At 39.0% G+C, this 15781-nt stretch overlaps 1 protein-coding gene across 4 annotated transcripts in view; it reads left to right on the forward strand.

Annotated features, from left to right (window-relative positions):
* The window catches only part of LOC131359110 (cysteine-rich motor neuron 1 protein-like), a 57515-nt gene that overhangs the window by 38118 nt on the left and 3616 nt on the right, over positions 1–15781 (forward strand). For 3 of the 4 annotated variants that reach the window (XM_058398692.1, XM_058398690.1, XM_058398691.1), the window contains 7 exons: positions 1476–1604; positions 2988–3138; positions 7435–7556; positions 8702–8920; positions 11047–11262; positions 12118–12336; positions 15274–15402. In XM_058398692.1, the coding sequence (XP_058254675.1) occupies positions 1476–1604; positions 2988–3138; positions 7435–7556; positions 8702–8920; positions 11047–11262; positions 12118–12336; positions 15274–15402 (1185 nt within the window). The remainder of the gene's footprint in view (positions 1–1475; positions 1605–2987; positions 3139–7434; positions 7557–8701; positions 8921–11046; positions 11263–12117; positions 12337–15273; positions 15403–15781) is intronic. The other variant, XM_058398693.1, reaches the window with a different exon arrangement.

Genomic DNA, 15781 nt, shown 5'->3' on the forward strand with positions numbered 1-15781 from the left:
TAGCTCTGTTTAAGACGAGTGAACAAAAGAGCAGTGTAATCCTTTTAAGGTAACTGTATGTGTAATGTCTCACCTTTCTATAACGTGGTAGTGATCCAGTGGCACCAGCATGCATGTTTCTCCTCACAACTCATTAAAACACGCTTGCAGGCATTCCTAAGACTGCACAAGCTTTGCTCTTTATAGGTCGAACCTTCCAAATGGAACCCAACCTGCCTTCTTTAACAGGAGAATATTGTTCTAAGTGAACATAATTAGTTACAGCTCTTTTTGGTTCTCTGTCTGCCAGCATGGAGAGGCATTAGTGGGTTACACACGTGCCATCACAGCGAGCACTGCCCACAGAAACCACCCCTCAAGCTGAGGGTCTCATTTTGACATCATATAAATACCAACAGATGTGATGTCAGTAGTTTAGGGGGAGAGACGACTGTAAAAAATCTGAACTACTATGAGTGGCTGGTTCATTCCTCAAAGTTTCCAGATAAGGAGAATCACTGTGAGATAATCGCATCTGCATTTATCTGTAATCACTAAAACCTGCAGAGGGCTGCTGCCAGTGATGTTAGCATTTAACCATGAACCTTATCACAGAATTGACGTTTGGAAAGTCATTCACATTCAACAGACAGCTGAGTCTATGATAAGTGCTGCTGCCTGGAAATGGCAAAATTGGCGGAGTGCAGTTTAAAAAGAGTGCAGTTACATATAGCTTCACTACCAGCAACACTACTATAAGTAGAAATGTGAGTACTGGCATACACAGAAACAATTTTACTATATCAGAACCTCTAAATTAGATACCGAAATTACGTAATAAATTTATCACTCAGCTTGGGCTATGTATCCAAGTTTATTTTTAGAACACTCAACACTCTTTTCCATCTTTCCAGTTATCTCCAGATCGCCTGCTGTCTCAGATTTTGAATAAGCATGTCATCCAACAATTTTGTTCTCTTTATTCAGTACGTAGGAATAACAATCAGTCAGGTGTCAGGAAGCTTCTAAGTAAAGAATCAACACTGTCTATGGTTCTGTTTTGGCACTGGTAAACATGAGCGCAGCATTTGGCACAATGATTTTATTGGACAGTCTTAAAAATCATTTCAAGTTCATGTCTGGTTTAGAATTTATTTGACAGACAGCTACCAGTTTGGTAGCCAACATGGAAAGTTTTTAGAGTCTAAAAAGGTACATAAGCTTTTCTGCATTTAGAGCCAGTACCTTGGACGTTTAATCTGGAAACAGAATGTTGGTTTTCACTTTTACAGTGACACTGCACCATTATAATGGTCATTTCTTCCAGATTCAGCTGGTCAACTATGTAAAATGGAAGCCTGAGTAAAAGACTTGTTCTTTATTTTATGTGTGTTTAGATATGTCTTGAATGTCTGTTAAATGCTTTTAAATGTGTACTGAATGCAAAGGTCTTTTAGTATAGAAGCATGAGTAAGTGTTTTTTCATGATCTTTCAGAGCCTTCATATGAGACTGTGAGCCCATTACTGTGTCCCCCACTTGAAAACTGCTCTCTGTCAGGACATGAATGTCTTTTTGGCTTTGAGCAGGACCACAATGGCTGTCTTCTCTGCCAGTGTCTAACCAGTAAGTAAACACCTGTCCTTCCACATGCCACCTAGGCTTTCTTTATTAAATCATATGCATGGTCTGATCTCTACTTTGAAGTCATTGTATATATTAAATGGCTAAAGTATGTGGACTTCTGACAATCACTCTCACAAGAGGCTGTTTCCCAAACTGTGCAACAAAGTTGTAGCACACAATTGTATAAGATGACTTTATATGCTTTTGCATTAAGGATATCCTTTCACTGGATCTAAGAAGCCCAACCATGTTCCTGCACAAAGCAAGGTTCATGAAGACATGGTTTGAGTATAAGAAGTTTTAGTGTCCTGCACAGAGCCTTGACCTCAACCTCACTGAACACCTTTGGGATGACTGAAGGCTGATTGTACCCCAGACCTCCTCACCCAACATCAGTGCTTCACCTCACTAATTCTGTTGTAGCTGAATGAGCACAAATCCCCACAGCAACACTCAAGGATCTATTGCAAAGCCTTCCCAGAAGAGTGGAGGTTAATATAAGAGTAAAGGTGAAATAAATCCGGAAAGGAATGATCAAACAGGATGTATGAGATTTATAGTCAGGTGTCTACAAACATTTGACCATACAGTGTAGTTATATGGAGTACATATCCACAGTAAATTTTCTAATTTCAGTAACCAGAAAACTTAGATACATGTGTAAGATAGAGTCCATAAATGCAGGAATGCACTCATGTACACAATAAAAGTGTCTGAGATGTTCCCCCTAATACCTATGCCTGACAGCATAGAGAACATTGTTAATGGTCTACTTTTAAAAAAGCAGATGTTCTGCATGTACAATTTTTCAAAAAGTATATACCACACTCTATAGGACAATGCTCAGGACAACCTATTTACTTACATACAATCTCCCTGGACAAAAGAGATATAATTTCATCTAATTTCTTTAGATATTCTAATATTTATAGATTTCTAATATTACTTGGTTACTCCTCCCCCATGCATGGCAGAATCACATGTGTCTTGAACCTACTTTTCTGAGTTTGTGGGTTCCTATTTGTTTTTTTATCTGCCATTCCAAATAATCCCACAAGTTTTCACTGGAATTGGTGTCAGGATTTTGCAAGCGAGTCAACACGTAGTGTTTCGTCATGCTCTTCGAACAAGTCACGCACAGATTTGGCCCAGTGCACCCTATAGTTATCATCATAGATCATGAGTGATGTATTGTGTTCTGCTTAGACACGAAGCACATGAAGGCATCCTTAGAGTCTAACAACAATTGATCATACATAGGTTTTGTGCTAATTTACTTTCATTGAATGTATAGTCAGACACTGCTTTAGGCAGATATGACACATCTGATTATCCGGTCAGCTTATCATATAAGATTTGATTAAGTGCTGTTTTTTTTTCCAGACAACTCTTGCCCTAAACTGTCCAGCTACTGCAACGAGCAGTGTCCCATGGGATATAAGAAGGATGACTATGGTTGTGAAGTATGTGAGTGCAACACACCCTCTGAGTGTAGACCTCTGAACTGCAGAAAGACTTGCCCATACGGCTATGTGTAAGTTTACTGATACCTCAAATTGTTTGAAATGTTTTTCACCTACATCTGACCAAATGACACTTGTAAGATCACTTCTCCTGGGTATGGTCCCACAGGCATACCCTAAAGATTCCACAATGTATGCCAAAGTATTACTTTTACATTTACTTTTACATTCCAGCATTTTGCAATCACCCTTATCCAAAACAACTGCCATTTATATCATTCATACAACTGAGCAGTTGAGGGTTAAGGGTTAAGAGCCTTGCTCAAAACTCACACCCTTTCAAATAACAGTCCAGCACTTTAACCACTGAGCTACCACTTTCCTTCAGTATTAATTGGTTTTTTAACTGCTGTTGCATCGGTCAGCTTTGTGCTCGGAAAGGAATTAGTGTTAAATCTATAATGAACTCAGAAATTACGCTGACCTATTAGTTGCTCAGGAGCTCTTGGTTGCATAATTCCACATGACTATAAACTGTTGAATAAAGGACATTATTTACTGTCCAGTGTCACCCAAATGAGGATGGGTTCCCTTCTGAATCTGGTTCCTCTCAAGGTTTCTTTCTCACTTCATCTCAGGGAGTTTTTCCTTTCCACCGTCGCCTCAGGCTTGCTCATTATGGATAAGTGTTAGAGATAAATAGTAAATTTAATTTTAAAATTTATAATTTATATACTTTGTTTCTATCTACTTCTATAAAGCTTCTTTGAGACAATGTCCATTGTTAAACGTGTTATACAAATAAACTGAATTGAACTGAATTGAATTGATTTTACTTGGACAACATAGACTTGTATCTTGTTGGGCTGTAACCTGGTGCTCATACTGAACAGCCATTCAACACATTAATTTCTGTATGACTTTTTAGTATGCATGTGCAGTACAGAGATGATTTAGACTCACTCTCTCTGGTGTCACCTAGAAGAGGATGGGTTCCCTTATGAGTCTGGTTCCTCTCAAGCTTTCTTTCTCATGTTGTCTGACCAGAGAGCAATCCCCTGAATCCCTTAGTACTGTTTCACCTTTACTCTTTTAAAACTGTATACTGTAATGATGTACATATAATCCCACTTTCTGGCACTCCGAATAGGACAGGTTCTGCTTCGAGTCTGCTTTCTTTTAAGGTTTCTTAATCATGATGGCTCATGGATTTTTGCCTTGTGCCTGCCATCTCTGGCTCACAAAACTCTAGTCTCTACTACCCATAGATCCTCACCTCTAAACCAGGCTTCTTCATTTCATCAAGAGTCTCTGTGTTTCAAAACAACTGATACTTAGAATTACAACTTCGTGTCTTGAGTGAAAGTCCTCTTCTGGAGATGGGAATGATGGGATATTTAGTGAGTGCCAGTAACTGTCTCAGGGGAAGATACAAGCAGGAAGCACAGGCTTCATCCCACACTGAGAGGCAGTTTTCTGGGAATCCCTTAATAAGTACATTTAGCCTTCTGTCCAGCTGTCTCTCCCTCTTATATGTTTATGCTGGCCATTGAAGAGACAAGGCTCTGCTTTGAATATATTTGTTGTTTCATACGTTTGATGCTTCAGTGACTTCTCCAAAAATGATAAATGAGACCACAAGTACTTGGAAATGCATGCTATAAAAAAGTAATTCTTGGAAGTAATTCTTTTGCCCAACAATTCAGAAAATGGGCACTGGAAGGTCATTAGGGCTTCAGCTGCATGTTGCATGCTGATAGCAAATGAGAAATGGTCCAGTGCTGGCTCACGCTTAATGCTTCATTTAGCCCACGTACCACCATGAACCCCAAAATCTGAATCAAACTGCTAAAACAAAGCCATAATTCATCCTTGAGCGGACCATGTGCAAAGCTTACAGCTGGCCACTTGTGAGTATTGCTTGCATTTGGGTCATTTTTGGCCCAGATACCAAATCACATTAAAAAACCTAAACTATGGCTGCTTACCATTTGGCACAGAATACACTTGCAATTGACTTAACAGAACCTTATGTACCTAAGCATTGAATTAGACCCACAATCTTCTGCTTTCTGGGAAGAAGAGCCTCAGTAGCATGACTTTGACAGTATGGTTCAATTGAAAAATGTTAGGCCTAGTGTGCATCACAATGTGCATAGGGCAAGTTGTTTGAACTAATCATTTGGCACAGTGCAGTACCCCGGGGCTCTAAACAATAGGGGACTTAAATCGTTTCCCCTTCTCAGTGAAACTAAAATATCATCTGATCTGACAGGCTGTAACAGGGCCATTAGAAAAGGCACGATGGAATTTGTCGAGCCAGCAATAGTCCTTGGTGAAATTCCACAGCCCAACTTTAAACAAAGCCCATTTCGAAAGGTCACAGGACGTTTCTGTGTTTGTACTCCGTGAATTTCCACTGTCCACTGACTTAATACACAAATTATTGCAGTTTCAGCAAATGAGCATAAACTCACTGCTACTCTACCAACCTGTATATAGCGTACAAATAGGTGATAATCATGAATGTGGGGAGGCAACAGATATTTAAGCTAGTCTAAAGGATTTAAGGAATCAGTGAGCAATGTATTAAAAGAAATGAATGTTCTCCCTGTGCTTCGGGGGTATCCTCTGAGTACTCCAGTTTCCTCTGCCAGTTCAGTGATTTGTTGCAGGTGGATTGACATCTCTAAATTGTCTGTACTGTGTGAATGAGTGTGTGTGCAATTGTGCCCTGTGATGGACTGGCACTTTGTCCAGGGTTGTGCCCCGAGTCCCCTGGGATAGACTCCAGGCTCCCCTCATCTCTGCATAGAATAAGCATTTCAGAAAATTGATAGCTGAATGAATCAAATGGGAGGCAGATTTGTTAGGATCATATATGGAATCATGTCAGACACACACAAAAAATGTAACTGCATCTAAGGGGTGTGTTTCTTTTACACACCAGAACACACATTTTCTTATCTGAACCTGTAAGAAATCCATGTGTGGTATAGTTAAGGGAACTGCAGAGACTTTGTGTGTGCTTTGTTAGTGATGGAATTGTGTGTGCACCACATGGATCTTGCAAAATTTGGGGTACTGCTTTTATCTGGACTCTTCAAAGAGAAGTAATATAGTAGGGAAGAAAGCAGAACCATATGCCCTGGTGTTTCCGGGCTTGACCATCTGGCTTCGTGGTCTTTCCAGTGTACCTTTTATAATTAGCAGCTGGGCAAGAGGGCGTTGTGTTGTTGACTTGTATGCTCATATACACATATACACAGATAGCTTAGAAGCTGTTGACTCTTAAAGGAAGGAGCAATAAGAATGGTTGAAGTTGTGAACATTTTATATATGTACTTGTACTATGTGAGCATCATTATATTTCTATAATTCTAACCTCAGTGTGAGATTTTACATTGTTGCCTGAGGACTGCCATGACCAGTTGGTTCATTGTTGGCATGGTATCCTAGTGGTACTCAGTTACATTTGATCACTTGAGCTTGCTAGATAACACACCTGCTGGCAATTTAGGATTTTTAGCTTGCAGGGGTCAAGTGAGATAAAAAACAAGTGAGTGTTTTTGTGATGAAAGGCAACTAAAGACTAAACCTCAGAGAGGGGGATGTAATGCAGGAGTGTATTTCATGTGTTCAGATTTTGTTTTCATTTATTTATTTAAATGTATAAAACCCTACCATTATGCTACGTGAGAAAAAATGGTAAACACTGGGGGAAAAACTCAAAGGTAGAAATGCCAGCAGTGTAAGCTCTGACAGAGGTTCCTCAAAGCTTAGCTACATCCCTCAAGTTCATAACTGCTTTCAATTTAAGTGAAAAAAAAAAGTTTTTGTTTGTATCTGCCTACAATAATTTCTAATTAATGTACTTGGTTCTGATTCTCAAAATATAAACAAACTAGAAATCTAATTTAAACCATCCTCACCCAGAACAGGCAGTTAACTGAATGAATGCAGTATGTTCATGTTAATGGATATGGTCTTTGTTTGCCTCGCGTTGTTTGTATTGACTGCAGGAAAGCAAAATCGTCCCTCTTGCGTGACTTATTTTGTTGCATCCCACGGAACCTCAGTCCAGATGTGCACACCTCTAGTCTCAACCAGATGCTCTGTGAACCTTTGTTGCTATCTTTCTTTAAAAAGCAATAATGGGTATCCTGTTCATATCTTGTATTTATTTCTCTTGTATTTATACTTAGAAAATTCATTCAGAACAAGAAATAGAAAATATGTATTAGGGAAGGCTCACTTATGCCAATGCGTCCAGAATATTTACATAAGCAACTGTCTTTTATTTATGAGGACCAGGCAAACTGGTGACTAATGCTAGCTTCCTACCTTGTGTGATTGTATTTCCACAGGAGAAATAAACATGGCTGTGAGATGTGTCGCTGCATTAAGTGCCCCCCCTTCACATGTGACAAGCAGTGCAGTGACGGCTATAAGCAGAACAGAAAAGGCTGCAACATTTGCCTCTGTAAAGGTGAGTGAGGGCCAAGTGTTATTAGAAAATGTTGAAGGAATACTTGACATCAAGCATGCTGAAACGTAAGGAAAGCTCCCTGATGCATGTTATTATTAAGTCTGACTGAAATTTCTGACTCAAGTTACATACATTACATACAGGTTTAATGTAGAGAGCATTCTGTAGTCCCTCTGAAGCTATTTTAAATTCTGATCCATCTGTTAGATATTAATGCATGATTCCTAAATATCAATTGAAATTAAATGAAGCAAAAATCAGTACGGTAATTTGAGTGTGTTAATGCACATGGGTTATGCTGATAGCCATAACACAGCAAATAGTCATTTCCTGGTTACGATATTGTGTAAGCATAGTGTGTACATTTGAATTAAGTCTTGTAATGTATAATTGATTTGCATCGTAGTGGCAGGTACGATAGAGAGATGAATATTGTCTTTCAAAGTGCACTTAGAAAACTTTCAATCTTTCACATCCTTCCAATTCCTCAGTGACAAATTGAGCTCTGGACTGGAACGATGGTTCTTTTCAGCAAACACCATTAAAGTGTCCTTTGTGTGTGTCTGTGTGTGTGTTTCAACTAAATGAATGAACGGAATCAGTTCAGTGTTCATGAAAAATTTGATAGAAAGCACCTTTAACAGTGCCAGCTTGAGGTGATTTATTCTTATGAATTAATTTCTTAAATGCTTCACTTCAGGATGTCCATTTTTCCCAGTGTTTTCTTTTAAGTGTAGACTTAAAACTGTAGAACACAGTGTGGCTATCTTCAAACATCTGGATCAGTTCCCTCTCCTTTCTTCCTGTTAATAAATAAATGACTATTCTAGGAAATGAAACAAACAAACGCATGTCCGGGCCTGGGACTTGGTTTACATGGCACCTCGTGTGCAAATTCTCAAAGTATGTGTTCTTTCAGTGGATGTAAAAATGTAGCACGTAGTTTGGGTCAAATTTAAAGTGTGTAATTATTTGCAAAAAAAAAAAAACCACACACTGAATTCATTTGTTTCTCAGCGGCAACACAGAAAGTTGAATAGAGCAAGAATTAAGTGTTCTTGTAAGCAGCTCATGGCAGAAATACATCCGCCTAAAATATTAAAAATGAAAAATAAACAAGGAAAATATGTGTATTTTCTCTTCAGAGAGTGAGCGTGGTGTTAGCACTACCGCTTCTACACCAGTGAGCAGCCACTGTCTGACTGCGAATGGCCAGCAGTTTGAAGAGGGTGAGAGCTGGCATGATGGCTGCAGGGACTGTTACTGCCACGCTGGACGTGAGATGTGTGTCCTTATCTCCTGCCCAGCACCCAGCTGTACAAACCCAGTGCTCAGGTCACACCAGTGCTGTCCCAGCTGTGAGGGTACGTACAAACCAGTGCAAAAGGTTGGCACTTTCACTGTAGAATGATTTATTAGCGTAATGCTGGATTTAGTGGAGTTTGGAGCTGAACACACACCAATTTCGTGTCAGTTCTTGAAATTTGATGGTTTGCCTGAAAGCAAAAGAAAAAGCTATCTATTGGTATTACAAGTTATTGCAAGCATTTCTGCCTTCCTGTCCTTAACATAACTATTTTATTTGGCTGTCACAGTGGCTGTCCTAGCAGTGTAATTGAGTGTGTCCTTCAGGGTTTGGATAAAAAAAAAAAATCACTAAGAGTTCTCTAAAAAAAGCTAGTACTGAACGTTTCTGAATTACTTGTTGCCGTGGTAACTCCCAAATTACTGTAAATAAAAATGTTGCTGATTTTATACATAAAAATTGTATGTAACGGGGTATGTACAGTGAGATCCAAAAGTCTGAGACCATTAATGAAAATGCTTCTGTTTGGCATTCAAGATTTTCTTTACAAATTAGATTATCCTTAAAGTGAAAAGTAGAATTCCAGTATTTGGTATTTAGAATCACTGAAACAGGCACAAACTCTACAAGTTTAAAACCTTAGGATAAAATAAAATCAATTCTATTGGTATGTAAGTCTGAAGACATGCTTCAAGGGAAAGGATGAGACTCCCTTTTGTACAGTACTCAGTAGTGATCACTAAGACAAATTTGCTTACATTTAAAATGAAAGACGACGGAAAAAAAGTGTACGGTGTTTGAACAGTGACGTGAATGAACAGTCTGCATTGTTGTCTGTTGTCTGTGTGATCCCCTGTTGCTGTAAAACCAAATGTAAACAGTATACCAAGTTCCAAAGATGACTTTTTTTTGCCATAACTAATTTATATTAGAGTAAGGTTACAAGGCCATTGTCAGTTGATCTCTAGCCGAACTATTTTAGGCTGTATCCCTGCTAAATGTTGGCAACTTCCTGTGTAATAGGGATATGTGGACATGGCTTTCAACGTCCGGTATCATCTTTTCATGTAACTTCAGACAATTTTCTGGTTTGTGTTTGTTGCAATTTACTTTTTTCATGCAGACTGGGAAGTGGCAAGTTTTCAGGGTTTTTAAAAAATATATATATTATTATATGACTGAAGTAACTAATTTTCTGAATGAATTTTGAATGACTGAAGGTACGCAGATCAACATTAAAGTTCTTGAACAATTTCTAATATACTTTATTAATGTAAGCAAATTTGCATTTTTGAAATGAAAATTAATACTGAATAGTTAAGATGTTGCACATTTCCCTTTTTTATTGTTTAAGAATTTTCAAAATTCTGAAACCTGTTTATTTCCATTTTTAAATTAACAAAAATAATTTTTCTAATTTTTATAGACTTTTGGACTGTAATTTACTAGATTTACTAATTCACACGGCTGTATTAAGTGATTATACTCTACTGGGTAATCATGATGCTGTGATACAATATAGGAAATGGTTAGATGTGCCATCTGAATGACTTTTACTGTTCGACGTTAGGTGAGGTGTTTTCTAAATCAGCTAGTTATGAGCTACTTTTAGCTTTAATAAGGTCCCAAATGTGTTCATACATGTTTTATACCTAATTCTCCATTGCCTTATATTTTTCTACAGTGAGCAAAATAGTGAATCAGAAAGCAAACACGCCACACCTAGAAACTATGCCAGCCACTATGGGCAACTAACTGACCAGAAAGTATTGGAATGAACCCCACCAAATCCAAACATCTCTCACCTGCCCTTAACCAAACTTCAATATCACCTCCCACTGCCAAAATACCAAAATGCTACCTAGCACATGTAAAGCACTTTATTTTATTCTCACCGTGCGACTTTTTGAGGCATCTTGCTAGACGCTGGAGACTGTTCCTGTCTGCAAGAATGTGTCTGAGGAAAGTTTCAAAAATGCCTGGCAAAAAAATGGTTAGGCTGGAAAAAGGCAAAGAATGCCAAGAGTCGAAATGAATTAACACAACCCATTTACTTTAACAATACCTGGCAATAATTAAGAGTAGATCTCACTCTGTAATGTGCTTTATTAACTTTTTTAAGGACAACATAATTAAATATTTATTGTTAACTAAACACTATTAAATTCTCTGGGTTTGATTCAGAGGAGTTAGGCAGCGGGTATCCTGGGGGAATGGACATGGTGGTTTGCCAAGCTCCTGGAGACGAGCTTTATGTGGAAGGTGATACTTGGAACCTGGATGAATGCACTCGCTGTACCTGCAGGCAAGGCCGAGTGCTATGTGACACAGAAGTATGCCCCCCTGCCCTCTGCCAGACACCAACCAGGACCAAAGGGACCTGCTGCCTCAGCTGCCATGGTATTCTTCCAATCTGGAAACAATTCAAAGCTTTTTTCCTTCGTTTCTAAGACACCTTAAATGCAGATATAGTCTTCAGATAAGATGAAAGAATGCTGATTGTAAACAGATGGTACCCTCACTTGGAACTTCTGCTTTTCCCCAGTTGCACATTTATGCAGCAAATGAGAATGAAGGATGGTTTAAGTCCATATGATGTACAGCAAGGGTCTGAAAGATAGAATTTTATTACCATATTTCTGCAGGCAAGCAGTTTGATGGGTGAGAGGTAACTCCTCACTACAGGGGCACTTTACTATGTACCCCAGACCAATAAATCCACCGGGCCAAACTGGATGCCTTTACATGGCCACCCTAGGGAAAGAAATTTGCAGGGTTGTTTTTTTGGTTTCCTACTTCGTGATCTCCTTCAGCTAGCCTGTAATATTGTCCATGTGGTATGAGGCGCCAACCACAAATCCAACTTGCATGAGAACCATTTCTACTGGTCATTTTATAGAAGGTAAAATACAGTGTAATCTCTCCAGAGGTGTACACATGTACAGTCTGTGAAAAAAAATATACTGACATGACATGATTTGGACAAGACTAAAATCCCAGAGACAGTCTACATTATTGTGCCATGCCTCCAAATTTCAATCTTATAATACAGACTGTCAAACGGTAAACTTTGTTCATCACAGTGCAAGATGTAGCTTGTAGTGCAGCTCTTGAGAATGATGACTGAGAGAACCCGAGTCCATTGCATGGAAGTCTTATCTGTGAACTCAAGGCCTTCTATCATTACTCTGTTACTTGAAAATGGGAATAAAGCACTCAGGTTTACTATGTACACTCTTTATACTTGTCTTGCAGAGGAAAATCCCAACTTCCTTCCTGTCAATAACAGCCAACGAGAATATTGTACCTCCAGTGATGGAGACATACTCTTGGCTGGTGATTCATGGAAACCGAATGCCTGCACTAGTTGCATTTGCAACAATGGGACCATTCAGTGTTTCTCCCAGCGATGTCCAGCTGCCAGATGCAAAGTGCCAGTGCTTCGTAAGGGACAGTGCTGTCCACAGTGTCTAGGTAAGTCACTACTGGCCTGAGGTGTAAACTGCTGATTATGTGGTGTATACTAGAAACACAGTACAATCACTGGTACCATGCTAGGTTATGGAAGTGACAATGAAACATCTGCCCAGAAGTCAAAAAGAGCAGGTGAGAGCTCATCTAAGAGCTCATAGTTTTTAGCACTTCAAGTGTGTCGCCTTGGCATGTGACTGCAATCGATAAACACTCGAGTCTCCATCCATGATCAGTTGATAACTTTAACAAACTAGATTTCATATATGTATATATATATATATATATATATATATATATATATATATATATATATATATATATATACACTATATTGCCAAAAGTATTCGCTCACCTGCCTTGACTCGCATATGAACTTAAGTGACATCCCATTCCTAATCCATAGGGTTCAATATGATGTCAGTCCACCCTTTGCAGCTATAACAGCTTCAACTCTTCTGGGAAGGCTGTCCACAAGGTTTAGGAGTGTGTTTATGGGAATTTTTGACCATTCTTCCAGAAGCACATTTGTGAGGTCACACACTGATGTTGGATGAGAAGGCCTGGCTCTCAGTCTCCGCTCTAATTCATCCCAAAGGTGTTCTATCAGGTTGAGGTCAGGACTCTGTGCAGGCCAGTCAAGTTCCTCCACACCAGACTCTGTCATCCATGTCTTTATGGACCTTGCTTTGTGCACTGGTGCACAGTCATGTTGGAAGAGGAAGGGGCCAGCTCCAAACTGTTCCCACAAAGTTGGGAGCATGGAATTGTCCAAAATGTCTTGGTATGCTGAAGCATTCAGAGTTCCTTTCACTGGAACTAAGGGGCCAAGCCCAGCTCCTGAAAAACAACCCCACACCATAATCCCCCCTCCACCAAACTTTACACTTGGCACAATGCAGTCAGACAAGTACCGTTCTCCTGGCAACCGCCAAACCCAGACTCGTCCATCAGATTGCCAGATGGGGAAGCGCGATTCGTCACTCCAGAGAACGCGTCTCCACTGCTCTAGAGTCCAGTGGCGGCGTGCTTTACACCACTGCATCCGACGCTTTGCATTGCACTTGGTGATCTATGGCTTGGATGCAGCTGCTTGGCCATGGAAACCCATTCCATGAAGCTCTCTGCACACTGTTCTTGAGCTAATCTGAAGGCCACATGAAGTTTGGAGGTCTGTAGCGATTGACTCTGCAGAAAGTTGGCGACCTCTTCGCACTATGCGCCTCAGCATCCGCTGACCCCGCTCCGTCAGTTTACGTGGCCTACCACTTCGTGGCTGAGTTGCTGTCGTTCCCAAACACTTCCATGTTCTTATAATACAGCTGACAGTTGACTGTGGAATATTTAGGAGTGAGGAAATTTCACGACTGGATTTGTTGCACAGGTGGCATCCTATCACAGTTCCACGCTGGAATTCACTGAGCTCCTGAGAGCGACCCATTCTTTCACAAATGTTTGTAAAAACAGTCTGCATGCCTAGGTGCTTGATTTTATACACCTGTGGCCATGGAAGTGATTGGAACACCTGATTCTGATTATTTGGATGGGTGAGCGAATACTTTTGGCAATATAATGTGTGTATGTATATGTATTTTATATATTATATATATATATATATATATATATATATATATATATATAAAAAACTAAAATTAATTTTCTAGTTACCCAAATGCACTTTTTGAGCATACTCATTAGGGACAAATTTAAATGTAAAATTTATCATATATATCTAGACAATATATGTATTTCTGTAAAGTTGCTTAGTGATAATATCCATTGTTAAAAGTTATATACAAATAGAAATAAAATTGAATTGGCAGTTCAAAAAGGGGACAGCTAGCTAGTGAGTGCAAATTGGCAATTGATAAAAATGGGTAAAATTGGGGTTAAAAACGATCTATAAAATATCTATAAAATGCTATTAATACTAATTAATTATTTGGTTTTTATATAGGGCTCCTGTGTGCAAAAGAACTACTTAATTTGATAACTTAAATTTGATACAATAAGACTTCAAATTAAAAGTTTAATGCTGTTAACACAGTGTGTTCCTGTTAACACTTAGCACTACTGGACTCTAATATACAGTTAGATAAGAGAAATGATTTATAATCAAGGGTTCCTCTTTGAGTCAGGATCCTCTCAGGATCTCAAGGAAAAGACCAAAATCAAATGTTTACTGAGGTCATTCATAATAGTGCTGTACACAAATCTGTACACAAGCCTCTTTTTGTAATTTGTCAGCAACAAAAAAACATCTCAGTATCTGTGTGTTTACAATTTCCTGATGAGAAAAGTAAAATACTTGTACACATTCTTTCAACAAGCTTTCCACAAATCACGGTGCATTAAGGGGAGTTGAGTTCTTTCAAGGAAGTAAAAAAGGTGAAAGGCAAAACATAAATGAGGTAGAAGCTGCAGGTAGAGGCTGATTTCTTTTTAGTGCAAACTGTAGATTCACACAGCCTATCACTGACTTTTATCAGTTTTTATTTTACAGAGTGAACACCCTCTGGATTTATCATTTATTAAGGTTAATTTATTTAAGCTTGCTTCACTGAGGCATCCATAACACATTGGCAGTGACTGAGTGATTAATTGTGTGTGAAATACAATAGCCGGTGGAATGAAGATGAATGAGATGGATTACACTCTTATAAAAATTTCTTTGTTGGAGGGACTGCTAGCACTGCTTTTTTGTTTACCAGGCTTTCTATATGAAACACTTAAAAAATTAGGAAGCACAAACGAGTATGTTCTTGTGTGGAATAGTTTTATGTCTATAGGCAGTACCCATAAGACCCTGTGCTGTAAGACTTAGTCATAACTCAGAGTTTACTACTGAGGTAGAAGAATTTGTTTTTGCAACTGAAACTCTGACAGTTACACCACTGAGTTTTTTTTTTTTGTTGTTGTTGTTGTTTCTTCTGTTCATAGATGTTACAACAACCTCAGTGCCAGTGATGGTTACAACAACAATCAAGCCTACAAGTAAAACTGGTGACGCTGTTGCAATCACTGCAAGTGAGGTTTGGAGCACAGTGCATGCAGTAGTTCCTGTTACAGGTGGAGTCCTACCACAAACACCACCACCATAAACTCACAACAAAAACACAGAGCATGGAGTCCATATGAATGGAACTGATAAGCACCACTGTATATTATGAAACACCAGGCCAGTACTCAGTCAGAGTGACCTCTTGCCATGGTTTATATGTGAGACAGCTGTAAACTATGTTTTTCACGCATGGGTGTAGATCTGGTTTGAACATTGGAGGGGTTTAACTGTGAATGGGTATGTTTCCAGATACATGTTACATTTTAAAAAAGAAATAAATTGGAAAAAAATTCAGCCTTTTTATACCTGCAGTGTCCTTACAGAAGTTCCTTCTGCCCTACTCTGCTGCTGCATTCACCCCAAAGCCTATAGTGTCGTTAGCTGGAT

This window comes from Hemibagrus wyckioides, linkage group LG09 (genome assembly GCF_019097595.1).
Source record: "Hemibagrus wyckioides isolate EC202008001 linkage group LG09, SWU_Hwy_1.0, whole genome shotgun sequence".
Lineage (NCBI taxonomy): Eukaryota > Metazoa > Chordata > Actinopteri > Siluriformes > Bagridae > Hemibagrus > Hemibagrus wyckioides.